The sequence below is a fragment of the Mustela nivalis genome, assembly GCF_964662115.1.
Source record: "Mustela nivalis genome assembly, chromosome: X".
In the NCBI taxonomy this organism is placed as follows: domain Eukaryota; kingdom Metazoa; phylum Chordata; class Mammalia; order Carnivora; family Mustelidae; genus Mustela; species Mustela nivalis.
Window position 1 is genome coordinate 63,186,639 of NC_139040.1, and position 14,875 is coordinate 63,201,513.

The following is a 14,875-nucleotide window of genomic DNA, read 5'->3' on the forward strand; positions in this document are numbered from 1 at the left end:
GCAGAGGAAGAAGCAGGCTTCTGCTGAGCAAGGAGCCCCATGTGGGAATTCATCCCAGGACCCTGGGATCATGACCCAAGCCAGAGGCAGGTGTTTAACTGACTGAGCCACCCAGGTGTCCCCTCCCATTATTATTCTTTATTTTCAAGATTGTTTTAATACTCCAGCTTCTTTATAGGTGTGTTTTGTTTTTATTTTGTTTTGGTTTTGAGAAGCAAAATCTTGTACAAAACTAACTGGTTTGGGGCACCTGGGTGGCTCAGTTGTTAAGCGTGTCTTCGGCTCAGGTCACGATTCCAGGGTCCTGGGATTGAGCCCTGCATCAGGCTCCCTGGTTGGCAGGAAGCCTGCTTCTCCCTCTCCCACTTCCCCTGCTTGTGTTTCCTCTCTCACTGTGTCTCTCTCTGTCAAATGAATAAATAAAATCTTAAAAAAAAAAATTAACTGGTTTAACTCAACATTCTTTGGAATCTTTGGCAAATGAAATGTTTTATGATTTTATATTTTGTTTATTAGTATAAATAAGTAATTCACATCAACAGTGTGGTATCCGATTAAATCTCATCATGAAATAATAGAATTTTAAGAATAATTATTATCAGGCCCAATTATCAGATTTTATTTTTAGGTTTCTCACATTTTCTATATGCCTCTGCTTGTTAGTCTTTGTTTTAGGTAAGTTGCCTAGTTAAAAGGAACTTCAAGGGGCGCCTGGGTGGCTCAGTGGATTAAACCTCTGCCTGCAGCTCAGGTCATGGTCTCAGTGTCCTGGGATTGTGCCCCACATTGGGCTCTCTGCTCAGCAGGGAGCCTGATTCCCCCTCTCTCTCTGCCTGCCTCTCGGCCTACTTGTGATCTCTCTGTCAAATAAATAAATGAAATCTTTTTTTTTTTAAAGGAACTTCAAATGCCATGCTGAGAACATTAACACCATGTTCCTCCCTTTTTTTCTTTTTTAGATGGTGTTATCAGAAAAGGTTAGTCAACTGATGGAATGGACCAATAAAAGACCTGTAATAAGAATGAATGGAGACAAGTTCCGTCGCCTTGTTAAAGCCCCACCAAGAAACTACTCCGTTATTGTCATGTTCACTGCTCTCCAACTTCACAGACAGTGTGTTGTGTGCAAGTATGAACTTTCAACTACACTTTAAAATTAAATAACATAATATTTTAACCATTTCTCAATCCCAGAATAACCAAATTAGTTCAGTGGGTACATAAACAATTATTGTGTGTGTCTTACTTAGGATGTCTGTAGTAGCACATATTGCCCCTTTTATAGTCATTTCTTGGTTGCCCACATTAGTGGGCACAAAGTGGGAACAAAGAGCAAGGATAAAGTATTGTGATAGCCATGATAGGAATAACTTAAAAATTGAATAATTGTCATATAAATTGGTATCAACTTATATAAATGTATGCCAGTTGGATTGATGTAGTATTTTATTATTTGTCAGTGCTTTCAGGTTCGTACTCTTATTTTATACAACAAGCCCAGAAGGTAAGTAAAGCAAATGTTCTCTCATTTATGAAGAGATAGGTTCCAGAATCTTTTACCTGGTCTACCCAAAGCTAGAGATACTTACTAATGCAATAATGATAGCTACATCCCAATTTGGAATTACAAGAGAATGTTTTTAGAAAATAAAGATGTATGATTTAGAGATATTTCCTTTTTTTCTAGATTATTCTGAGTGATTAATACCTTGGAAATGGAGACTAATCTCACTTAAACTTTCATCAAACATTGGTTTATTGATTTTATTTTACTGTTTCTAAATGATCTTGGGAAAAAAGATTGATATTTCTTTTAACAAAAAGACTATATTTATTTTTTTAAAGATTTTATTTATTTATTTGTCAGAGAGTGCAAGAATGAGCACAAGCAGGGGAAGTAGCTGGTGGAGGGAGAAGCAGGCTCCCCACTGAGCAAGAAGCCTGATACGGAACTCGATCCCAGGACTCTAGGATCATAACCTGAGCTGAAGGCAGACACTTAACCAACTGATCCACCCAGACATCCCAGGATATATTTCTTTAAACAAAATTAAAAATAGTGGGTACTAAAACATAGGTTACCTTTTGCTTTTTGTGTTTTTTTAACTTATATTTTTAGATCAATATGTGACCAGGGAATTCATGTTAAATAAAATGACAAAGCTACCCTGTGAAGAACTTATTTAATAAACTCTTGAAGGCTTTTCAAATTCTGACAGCCTGTGTGTCCATGTGAAGGATTAAGCAATTTTTTTTAGAATATGCATTATGCTACCCCAAGACTTGCCAACTCTTCTTAAAGGATTTTCCCCCAGAGGTAGGAGATAGTCAAGGTATTTGATCCCAGAGTACTTATTTTTGGGTACATATGTTGGATAGTAGGTATTAATTATGCATAAACTTAAAATCTGGAATCACTCTTAATTTAGTCATTTCACTCAGCAGTCAGGAGTATACAAAATCTTAGGGAACAAACACAAACTTCTTCATAATTCTGTACTAAATGCAAATTAATGACATTCTTATTAAACTAAGTTTTTTTTTAGTATCTTTCTATAAGACCAAATTTAAAATTAGCTCACATTTTCCTAAACTCATTAAAAAAATAAAATTAACAGCAGTGTGTATAATACTATATATTTGGTGCTATCAGGATGAGAAGTATAAGATATCCTACCCTTATCATTGGCTAGGAAAATGAATTCCACATGTGAAAATTTAGCTTCCATTATAGGGCAATTTATAATTAAGTACCAAATGGATTATGTGCATTATAAATAATACAGAGGGGCGCCTGGGTGGCTCAGTGGGTTAAAGCCCCTGCCTTCAGCTCAGGTCATGATCGCAGGGTCCTGAGATTGAGCCCTGCATCAGGCTCTATGCTCAGCGGGAAGCCTGTTTCCTCTATTCTCTGTCTCTGCTTGCCTCTCTGCCTACTTGTGATCTCTGTCTGTCAAATAAATAAATAAAATCTGTAAAAATATATATATACTACAGAACCTCAGGACAGACATATAACAGGAAGATTGGGTTGGTCTAATGGAGACGAAGGGATTTGTATTAGGGCTAGATAGATGGATCAGATTTAGATAGAAGCAGGATATTTTGGTTAGAAGAAAAGATAAGTGCAGGGGTACAGAGATAGTGGTAAATAAAGTGCCAGAATTAAGAGATCTTGTTTTATACTGATAAATAGTTAGATGCCTTATTGGAACTGGATGATAAAGAATAACCTTGAATAACCAGTGAAAAGCTTGGAGACTGTTCTGAAGGTAGTAGAAAAGCAACAGTGGAGAAGAGTAGGAGTTTCAGGAAGATAGTAATTTAGGAAGACTGATGTATATTGTAGTGTAAGAAGGATTGGAAGAGGAGAAACTAGAGTCAACGTTTTATATTGTAACATCTGATATTAAGGATCTGACTTTAGCTGATAGCAGTGAAAATAAATGGGAAGGGATGGAGTGAAAAGATAATCGCAAATGAAGAATTATCACATCTTGGAAACTGAAAGCATATGGGCAATAAGGGAAAAGTCAAATATGACTTGAGGTTTTAATTAATCTCAATTCCCTAGATCCTTGTTATCTTTCACCCTAATAATTCATCTGACTGTATTTTTATTTACTAAATAATGTCATGTTAGATTTATAAAATGGATTACTATTATAGTATACTTTCTCTGGAAATACTTCAACCTCGTCTTTGAACCCTTAAAAATAATTTAGGATGTTAAAAATTGTTTAGACAATTAGCTGGATTTTCCAATGACTGCCTAAAGACCTCTGAGATAAGAAACAAGCACAATGTATGAAGCTGAATCAAGTAACTACTTTCTATTGAAATTCCCAACACTTAGAATAAGGCTTCTTTTATGCCAAAACAATGGCAATATTTTCCAAGGTTTGTCCTGACCCTGTCAGCAGAACCTGACTGATGTTTGTCTCTCTCTCACTCTCCCTCTCTCCCTCTCTCTGTGTCTCTGTCTGTCTATCTCTCTCTCAAAAATATTTCTCCCATTGCAAAAACTGCTATTGCTTCTTTGGCTCTGTTCATTTTATTTTATTTTTTTTAAGATTTTATTTATTTATTTATTTGACAGGTGGAGTTCACAAGTAGGCAGAGAGGCAGGCAGAGAGAGAGAGAGAGAGAGAGAGAGAGGGAGGCAGGCTCCCCACCAAGCAGAGAGCCCAATGTGGGGCTCAATCCCAGGACCCCGAGATCACGACCTGAGCTGAAGGCAGCGGCTTAACCCACTGAGCCGCCCAGGCGCCCCGGCTCTATTCATTTTAAAATGTTCATTTAAAAATAATGGTTTTTTAAAAATGTTTTAATGTATTTTTAAAGTATTTTTAAAATAATGTATTATTATTTTAAATAATGTTTTAAAATGTTCATTTTAAAATATATGGGGGTGCCTGGGTGGCTCGGTTGTTTGGCATCTACCTTTGGCTTAGGTCAGGATCCCAGGGTCCTGGGATTGAGCCCTACATCTGGCTTCCTGCTTGGAGGGAGGCTTGCTTCCTCCTCTCCAACTCCCACTACTTGTGTTTGTCTCGCTGTGTTTCTCTCTGTCAAATAAATAAAGTCTTTAAAAAATGTTTTATATGTTATCTTCATTTATCTGATTATATCCAGGCAAGCTGATGAAGAATTCCAGATCCTGGCAAACTCCTGGCGATACTCCAGTGCATTTACCAATAGGATATTTTTTGCTATGGTGGATTTTGATGAAGGCTCTGATGTATTTCAGATGGTAAGATCTTTGGCTTATGTTGTTAAGTAGGGATAAGTTAACTATAGATAAAGTGGAATATATCTTTTTCAATAGACACAAGAAGTTTTATTTATATATTTCTTATTATCTAAGTATACTGGGTATATGTTGTTATATTGCTTTCAGGTGTACAACATAGTGATTTGACAGTTCCATTCATTACTTAGGGCTCAACATAAGGGTAATCACTGTCCATTACCACACAATGTTATTGTAATATTATTGACTATATACTATATACTATATACTATGCTATAATTTATGTTTCTGTGACTTCCTTATTTTATAACCAGAAGTTTGTTCCTCTTAATCCCCTTCACCTATTTTGCCCATCTCCAATTCCCTCTGACTATCAACCATGTTTGTTCTCTGTTTTTCTGAGTCTATTTGTTTGTATGTTTTTTAGATTCCACATGTAAGTGAAGTCATATAGTATTTGTCCTTCTCTGTCTTATTTCACTTAGCAAAATACCCTCTAGGTCCAGCCATGTTGTCATAAATGGTAAAATTTCATTCTTTTTTATGGCTGAGTGATAGAGTGTGTGTGTGTGTACATATTTTGGCTATTATAAATGTCTCTGCAATAAATAAGAATTTGTATATCTTTTTTAGTTCACATTTTCATTTTCTTTGGGTAAATACTCAATAGTTAGATTCCTGGATCATGTGATCCATTTTTAATGTTTTGAGGATTCATATTGCTTTCCATACTGGTTACACCAATTTACATTTCCACCAGTAGTGCACAGGGGTTCTCTTTTCTTCACATCTTTGCCAACACTTGTTATTTCTTGTCTTTTTTTTAAGATTTTATTTATTTATTTGACAGAGAGAGAGATCACAAGTAGGCAGAGAGGCAGGCAGAGAGAGAGAGAGAAGCAGGCTCCCGCCGAGCAAAGAGCCCGATGTGGGGCTTGATCCCAGGACACCGAGATCATGACCTGAGCCGAAGGCAGCGGCTTAATACACTGAGCCACCCAGGCGCCCCTCTTGTCTTTTTGATTTGAGCCATCCTGACAGGTGTGAGGGGATATCTCGTTGTTTTGATTTGCATTTCTCTGATGATTAGTGATGTTGAGCATCTTTACACATGTCTATTTGCCATCTATATGTCTTTGGAAAAAACTATTCAGGTTCTCTGCCAATTTTAAGATTTTATTTATTTATTTGACAGAGAGGGACAGTGAGAAAGGGAACACAAGCAGGGGGCATGGGAGAGGGAGAAGCAGGGAGCCCAATGCAGGGCTCGATCCCAGGACCCTGGGATCATGACCTGGGCTGAAATCAGACGCTTAACGACTGAGCCACCCAGGAGCCCCCTCCCCATTTTTAAATTGGATTTTTTGGTTCTTTTTGGTGTTGAGTTATGTATGTTCTTGATATATTTTGGATAGTAACCCCTTATTGGATATGTAATTTGCATATATCTTCTTCTATACAGTAGGTTGCCTTTTCATTTTGTTGGTATCTTTCAGTATGCGAAAGCTTTTAATTTTGGTGTAGTCCCAGTAGTTTATTTTTTACTTAATTTCCCCTGCCTGAAGAGACATATGCATAAATGTGTTTTGGGAGCCAATGTCCAAGAAATTACTGTGTATGTTTTCCTTTAGATTTATGGTTTTATGTCTTACATTTAGGTCTTTAATCCATTTTGAGTTTGTTTTCGTATATGGTATAAGAAAGTGGTCTAGTTTTATTCTTTTATGTAGCTGTCCACTTTTACCAGCATAGTTTGTTGAAGAGACCATCTTTTCCCCTTTGTATCTTCTAGCCTCCTTTGTCTTGATTCATTGACTATATAAGTGTAGGTTTATTTCTGGGCTCTCTATTCTCTTCCATTGATCTTTGTGTCTGTATTTGTGCTAGTACCATAATGTTTTGATTACCTAGCCTGGTAGTATAGCTTGAAATCTGGGATTTTGATATATCCAGCTTTCTTCTTCTTTCTCAAGATTGATTTGGCTGTTTGGGGTCTTTTGTTGTTCCATACAAATTTTAGGAGTATTTGTTTTAGTTCTGTGGTAAATGCTATTGGTATTTTGATATGGATTACATTGAATCTGTAGATTTCTTTGGGTATTGTGGACATTTTAACAATACTCTTCCAATCAATGAGCATGGTATATTTTTCCATTTGTTTGTGTTGTCCTCAATTTCTTTCACCAATGTATTATAGTTTTCAGAGTAAAGGTCTTTCACCTCCTTGGTTATATTTATTCCTAGGTATTTTATTCTTTTTGGTATAATTGTAAATGGAATTATTTTCATAATTTTTCTTTTTGCTACTTAGCTATTAGTGTATAGATATGCAGCAGATTTCTATATATGAATTTTATATTCCATAGTATCACTGAATTCATATACTAGTACTAATATATTTTTGGTGGAATCTTTAAGTTTTCCTATATATAGTATCATGTCCTCTGCAAATAGTGACAGTTTGACTTCTTCCTTACCAATTTGGATATCTTTTATTTCTTTTTTTTAAAGTTTTAATTTATTTATTTTTACAAGAAAGAGAGAGCATGCACACATGAGTGAGGGAGGAGGGGCAGAGGGAGAAGCAGACTCTCCACTGAGCAGGAAGCCTGATGTGGGACTTGTTCCCAGGACCTTGAAATCATGACCCAAGCCAAAGGCAGACCCTTAATTGACTGAGCCACCAAGGTGCCCTGGATATCTTTTATTTCTTTTTCATGCCTGATTGCTGTGGCTGGGACTTCCAGTACTATGTTGAATAAAAATGACAAGAATGCATATCTTTAACTTGTTGCTGATCTTAGAGGAAAAACCTTTAGGGTTTCACCATTGAATATGTTCGCTGTGGGTTTTTCATATATGGCCTTTATTATGTGGAGATATGTTCTTTCTAAAGCCACTTTGCTGAGAGTTTCTATTGTGAACAGATGTATATTGTCAGATGCTTTTTTATCACACAGTTTTTAATCCATCCTTTTGTTAATATGATATATTATATCAATTGATTTGTGAATATGGAATCATCTTTGCATCCCTAGAATAAATACCAGTTGATTGTGGTTAATGATCCTTTTAAAGTATTGTTTAATTCAGTTTGGTAATATTTTTTTAAAGATTTTATTTATTTGACAGACAGAGAAGATAAGTAGGCAGAGAGGCAGGCAGAGAGAGAGAGAGAGAGGAAGGGAAGCAGGCTCCCCGCTGAGTAGAGAGCCTAATGTGGGGCTTGATCCAAGGACCCCGAGAATGACCTGAGCTGACGGCAGAGGCTTAACCCACTGAGCCACCCAGATGGCCCTCAGTTTGATAATATTTTGTTGAAGATTTTTGTGTCTGTGTTTATCAGAGATACTGGCCCATTATTTTCTTTATTGTAGTGTCTTTTTTTTTAAGATTTTATTTATTTTATTTGACAGAGAGAGAGAGATCACAAGTAGGCAGAGAGGCAAGCAGAGACAGAGGGGGAAGCAGGCTCCCCGCTGATCAGAGAGCCTGATGCGGGTCTCGATCCCAGGACACTGAGATCATGACCTGAGCCAAAGGCAGCAGCTTAATCCACTGAGCCACCCAGGGGCCCCTATTGTAGTGTCTTTAATCTGGTTTTGGTTCAGGGTGATGCTGGCCTCACAGAGTAAGTAAATTTGGAAGTTTTCCTTCCTCTTATATTTTTTAGGATATTTTAAGAATAGGTATTAATGCTTCTTTAAATGTTTGCTATAAAATTTACCTATTAAACCATATGGTCCTGGATTTCTTTTTGTTAGGAGGGAATTTTTAAAAGGTTTTATTTATTTGTTTGAGAGAGAGAAAGAGAACATGCATGCACAAGCGGGGCGTGCGGGTGTTGAGCAGAGGTAGAGGGAGAAGCGAACTCAGCTCAGCAGGGAGTCCAACATGGGGCTCAATCCCAGTACTGCGGGATCATGACCTGAGCAGAAGGCAGCCATTTTAACCAACTGAGCTACCCAGGTGCCCCTGTTGCATTTTTTTGGATGACCCAGGAGCATTTTTTTGGATGACCATTTTAATTTCATTAGTAGCAATGAGTCTGTTCAAATTTTCTATTTTTTCCTGATGTACTTTGGAAGATTGTACATTTCTATCAATTTATCAGTTTCTTCTTTGGTCCAAATTATTGACCTATAATATTCAACAATATTCTCTTATAATCCTTTGTATTTCTGTGGTGTTGGTTTTTATTTCTCCTCTTTCATTTCTGATTTTATATATTTGTATCCTCTCTTTTTGTGTTATTAGTCTGATAAAGGTTTATCACATGTTTTCATCTTTTCAGAGAACCAGCTCTTGGTTTCATTAATCTTTTTTTTTTTAAAAGATTATTTATTTATTTATTTAACACAGAGAGAGAGATCACAAGTAGGCAGTCAGAGAGAGGAAAGCAGGCTCCCTGCTGAGTAGAGAGCCTGATATGGGGCTTCATCCCAGGACCCTGAAGGCAGAGCTGAAGGCAGAGAGCTTCCCACTGAGCTGCCCAGGTGCCTCTCATTGATCTTTTCTATTGTCTCTTTTTAAGTCTTTATATCTTAATTTCTGCTCTAATTTTAATTATTTACTTTCTTCTAGTAACTTCAGGCTTTTATTGCTCTTCTTTTTCTAGTTCCTTTAAGTGAAGGTTAGATTAGGATTTTTTTGTTGTTTTTTCTTTAGGTAGGTTTCTATTGCTATTAATTTCCCACTTAGAACTGTTTTTTCTATGTCCCAAAGATTTTGGACTGTTATTTTTCCATTTTCATTTATCTTCATGTATTCTTCAATTTCCTTTTTGATGACTTTGTTGACCTATTGTGGCATTTTTTTTTTTTAGTTTCCATGTCTTTGTGTTTTTTCTAGTTTGTTTTTCCTGTAATTAATTTCTAGTTTCATACCATTTGTGATTGAAAAGATGCTTGAATATATACAATGGAATATTACTTAGCCATCAGATAGGATGAATAACCTACCATTTACATCAACATAGATGGAACTGGAGGATATTATGCTGAGTGAAATAAGTCAATTGGAGAAAGACTGTAGTTATCATATAGTTTCACTCATATGTAGACTATAAGGAATAGTGCAGAGGACAATACGGGAAAGGAGGGAAAACTGGGAAGAAATCAGAGAGGGAGACAAACCATGAGAGACTCTTGACCAGGAAACATACTGAAGGTTGAAGAAAGGGACATGAGTCAGGGGATGGGGTAACTGGGTGATTGGCATTAAGGAGGGCCTGTGATGTGATGAGTACAGGGTGTTATATGCAACTAATGAATCATTGAACATTATATCGAAACTAATGATGTACTATATGTTGGCTAATTGAATTTAATTTTTAAAAAATGATGCATGGTATGATTCTAATTGTCTTAAATTTTGACACTTGTGTCTAGCATGATTTATTATCTTTTAGGAGAATATTGAATGTGCACTTCAATATATATATATAAAATATACATTCAAAAGAATGTATATTTTGCTGGATTTTTCTTTGATACAATGTTCTATATCTGTGTGTGAAGTCTATCTGTCTAATGTGTCATTCAAAGCTGCTGGTTTTTATTGATTTTATGTCTGAGTGATCTATCCATTGATGTCAGTGGGATGTTAAAACCCCCTACTATTATTGTATTACTGTGAATGTCTCCCTTAATATCTGTTAATGTTTGTTTCATTTATTTAGTTGTGCCTATGTTGGGTGCATATTTACAATTGTTAGGTTGATCTCTTTATCATTATGTAATGATGTAATTACATAATGGCTCTTTTTACAGTCTTCTGTTTTAAGTCTATTTTCTCTGATTTAAGTACGTGGATTTTTTTTTTCCTGCTTCCATTTTCATAGAATATATTTTCCACTCAACGGTCTTTCTGTTTGTGTCTATAGGTATGAAATGAGTATCTTGTAGGCAGCACATAGACTGTTCTTGTTTTTTTTTTTTTAAATCCGTTCACTTACCATGTTTTTTGATTAGAGTATTTAGTCCAGTTAATTATGTATAGGTATGTATTTACTGCCATTTGTTAATTTTTTTCTGGTTGTTTGTATACTTCTCCTTATTTTTGTCTTCTTTTCCCTTGTGGTTTGATGGATGTATCTAGTGTTATGCTTGTATTATGATGTCCTGTTTTGCATTTTTGTAAGTTTTTATGTAACCCTTGACTAATTTTTGTGGATTTAATTGATTTTACTTCTTTTGTGTTTTACCTCCCATGCTGGCTTTATAAGTAAGTAATCTACTGCCTTCCCTATATTTTTGCTTTCATCATTGAAATTTCCCCATTTCATACTTTTCTTACTTCTAGTTATGGCTTTTTTTCACTTAAAGAATTCCCTTATCATTTATCGTAAGTTTGGCTTAATCATGATGAACCTCTTTAACTTTTTTTTTTTTTAAAGATTTTATTTATTTATTTGACAGAGAGAGATCACAAGTAGGCAGAGAAGCAGGCAGAGAGAGGGAGGAAGCAGGCTCCCTGCTGAGCAGAGAGCCTGATGCGGGACTCGATCCCAGGACCCTGAGATCATGACCTGAGCCGAAGGCAGCAGCTTAACCCACTGAGCCACCCAGGCGCCCCTCTTTAACTTTTTTTTATCTTAGAAATACTTTATCTTTTCTTCAATTCTGTTGATAATTTTGCCCAGTAGAGTATATTAGGTTGTAGGTTTTTTCTCTCAGCACTTTGAATCTATCCTGCCACTCTCTTCTGATCTGCAAAGTCTCTGATGAAAAATCAGCTGATAGCCTTATTAGGTTTCCCTAGTTTATAACTGTATAACTGTTTTTATTTCTCTTGTTGCTTTAAATATTCTCTATTATTAATTTCTGTCATTTTAATTATTATGTATCTTTGTGTAGACATGGATGTCTTTCCTGGACCTGGATGTCTTCCTTCCTCATATTAGAGAAGTTTTCAGCTATTATTTCTTCAAATAATTTCTCTGCCCCCTTCTCTCTTTCTTCTCTGTCTGGGATCCTTATAATGCAAATGCTACTATACTTGCTGACATCATAGAGGTCCTTCAAGCTGTTCTCTTTCTTTTTTCTTTTTTTTTTAAAGGATTTTATTTGTTTATTTGACAGACAGAAATCATAAGTAGGCAGAGAGGCAGGCAGAGAGAGAGGAGGAAGCAGGCTCCCTGCGGAGCAGAAAGCCTGATGTGGGGTTCGATCCCAGCACCCTGGGATCATGACCCGAGCCAAAGGCAGAGGCTTTAACCCACTGAGCCACCTAGGCACCCCAAGCTGTTCTCTTTCTTAATTACTCTTATCTTTCTGCTGTTAAGTTTTTTTGCTTTCTATTACTCTCTCTTCCAGATTGCTGATCCATTCTTCTTTTTCTCCCAGTCTGCTGTTGATTCCCTCTAATGTGTTTTTTAATTCAGTTATGGTTTTCAGCTCTCTCTGGTTCTTTTTTTTTTAAGATTTTATTTATTTATTTATTTGATAGAGAGAGATCACATGTAGGCAGAGAAGCAGGCAGAGAGAGATGAGGAAGCAGGCTCCCCACCAAGCAGAGAGCCCGATGTGGGGCTCGATCCCAGGACCCTGGGATCATGACCTGAGCCAAAGGCAGAGGCTTTAACACACTGAGCCACCCAGGGACCCCGTGGTTCTTTTTACATATATATATATATATATAGTTTTATCTTTTTCTTGAGATTCTCAATGAGTTCATCTACTCTTTTCTCAAGTCCAGTGAGTACATTTATGACCATTACTTTGAGTTCTTCATCAGACATACTGTTTATGTCCTTTTTGTTTCACTCTTTTTCTGTGATTTTGCCTTGTTCTCTTAATTGGGACACATTCCTCTTTCTCCTCATTTTGTCTATTTCTCTGTGTTTGTTAATGTGTATTAGGTAGGTCAACTATGTCTCCTAGTCTTGAAAGTAGTAGCCTTGTGTAGAAAAAGCCGTATGGTGCCCTGTAGCACAACCACCCCTGTTCACTGGAACCAGGTGTTTCCCTGTGTGAACTGAATGTGCCCTCCTGTTGTAGATGAGCTATGATGGCTGTGAGCATGCTGGTGGGCAGGGTTGGCCCTCAGCCCAATCGGATTCAGTGACCTCCTTCACCTACTGCAGCTGTACTGGGCAGGGATTCCTTTCCACACTGTTGAGAGGCCCTGCTGCAGTACTCATGGGCTTGCTGTTGGGTGGGTCTGGCCCTAACCCTGGTTGTCTATAGCTAGGTGCTGCAATAGCTGCAGATGCAGGGAAGGGCAAGGCTGCCTCTTTGTGCAGTCACCTAAGAGGCTCAGCTTTAGGAATTGCAGGGGTGCTGTTTTGTGTGGTTATCTCCTCCTCATCCCAGGGAAGGAGTCACTTTGGAGGGGTACCAGTTCCACCTGAAACTATCTGCCAGGTATGGTGGGGCAGGAACCACTTTGGAGGGGCACCTGCTAAGGTGGGTGGGTTGAGTGGGGAAAGTCTACAGGCTAACACCAGGGCTGCGTAGGTGGCAGTAACAAGGTAGATGGAAAGTGTTTGAACTGGCTCCTGCAAGTGTTTGCCTATGTAGGCTGGGGAGGGCAATATAAATAGTGTCTGCCAGCACTTTTGTTCCCGAAGATATCTGTAGATCCCTTCCCCTCCAGCACATATCCTAAAATTAGTGAATAAAATTCTATCACGTGTACCCCAGGTTCTTTTCAAACTGCTGCTTTTTTATCTAATTAAAAGAATTATTATTATTAACATATATTATTTCTTTTAGGGGTACAGGTCTCTGATTCAACAGTCTTACACAATACACAGTGCTCCTCACAACACATACCCTCCCCAGTGTCCATCACCCAGCCACTCCATCCCTCCCCCTCCCCTCCACTCCAGCAACCCTCAGTTTGTTTCTTGAGATTAAGAGTCTCTTAGGGTTTGTTTCCATTTCTGGTTTCATCTTGTTTCATTTTTCCTCTCTTCCCCTATGACCCTCTGCTTTGTTTTGTAAATTCTACATATGAGTGAGAGCATATGATAATTGTCTTTATCTGATTGACTTATTTCACTTAGCGTAATACCCTCTAGTTCCATCCACGCCACATATTTTTTTTTAATTCCTTTGACAGAAATCACAACTAGGCAGAGAAGCAGGCAGAGAGAGAGGGGAGGAAGCAGGCTCCCCTCAGAGCAGAGAACCCAACCAGGGGCTCAATCCCAGGATGCTGAGATCATGACATGAGCAGAAGGCAAAGGCTTAACCAACTGAACACCCAGGTGCCCCAGCACACCACATGTTTATCTATTCATCTGCCAATGGACATCTGGACTCTTTTTTTTGAAATTTAATTTAATTTTTGTCTGTGTGTGTGTGTGTTCCAAAATTCATTGTTTATGCATTTCACCCAGTGTTCCATGCAATACGTGCCCTCCTTAATACCCAACACCAGGCTCACCCAACCCCCACACCCCTCTCCTCCAAAACCCTCAGTTTGTTTCTCAGAGTTCACAGTCTCTCATGGTTTGTCTCCCCCTCCGATTTCCCCCAATTCACTTCTCCTCTCCATCTCCCAATGTCCTCCTTGTTATTCCTTATGCTCCACAAGTAAGTGAAACCATATGATAATTGACTCTCTCTGCTTGACTTATTTCACTCAGCATAATCTCCTCCAGTCCTGTCCATATTGATACAAAAGTTGAGTATTCATCTTTTCTGATGGAAGCATAATACTCCATTGTATGTATGGACCATATCCTCTTTATCCATTCATCTGTTGAAGGGCATCTTGGTTCTTTCCACAGTTTGGCAACTGTGGCCATTGCTGCTATGAACATTGGGGTACAGATGGCCCTTCTTTTCACTACATCTGTATCTTTGGAGTAAATACCCAGTAGTCCAATTACAGGGTCATAGGGTAGCTCTGATTTTAATTTCTTCAGGAATCTCCACATTGTTTTCCAAAGTGGCTGCACCAACTTGCATTCCCACCAACAGTGGAAGAGGGTTCCCCTTTCTCCACATCCTTTCCAACTGTTGCTTAATGTCTTGTTGACTTTGGCCATTCTAACTGGTGTAAGGTGGTATCTCAATGTGGTTTTCATTTGAATCTCCCTGATGGTTAATGATGATGAACATTTTTTTACGTGTCTGATAGCCATTTGTATGTCTTTATTGGAGAAGTGTC

General features: G+C 37.7%; 1 protein-coding gene across 1 annotated transcript in view; it reads left to right on the forward strand.

The window, feature by feature from the left end:
• The window catches only part of MAGT1 (magnesium transporter 1), a 79,088-nt gene that overhangs the window by 12,655 nt on the left and 51,558 nt on the right, over positions 1 to 14,875 (forward strand). The window contains exons 2-3 of the mRNA XM_082716031.1: positions 960 to 1,129; positions 4,636 to 4,753. Coding sequence (XP_082572157.1) covers positions 960 to 1,129; positions 4,636 to 4,753 — 288 coding nt within the window. The remainder of the gene's footprint in view (positions 1 to 959; positions 1,130 to 4,635; positions 4,754 to 14,875) is intronic.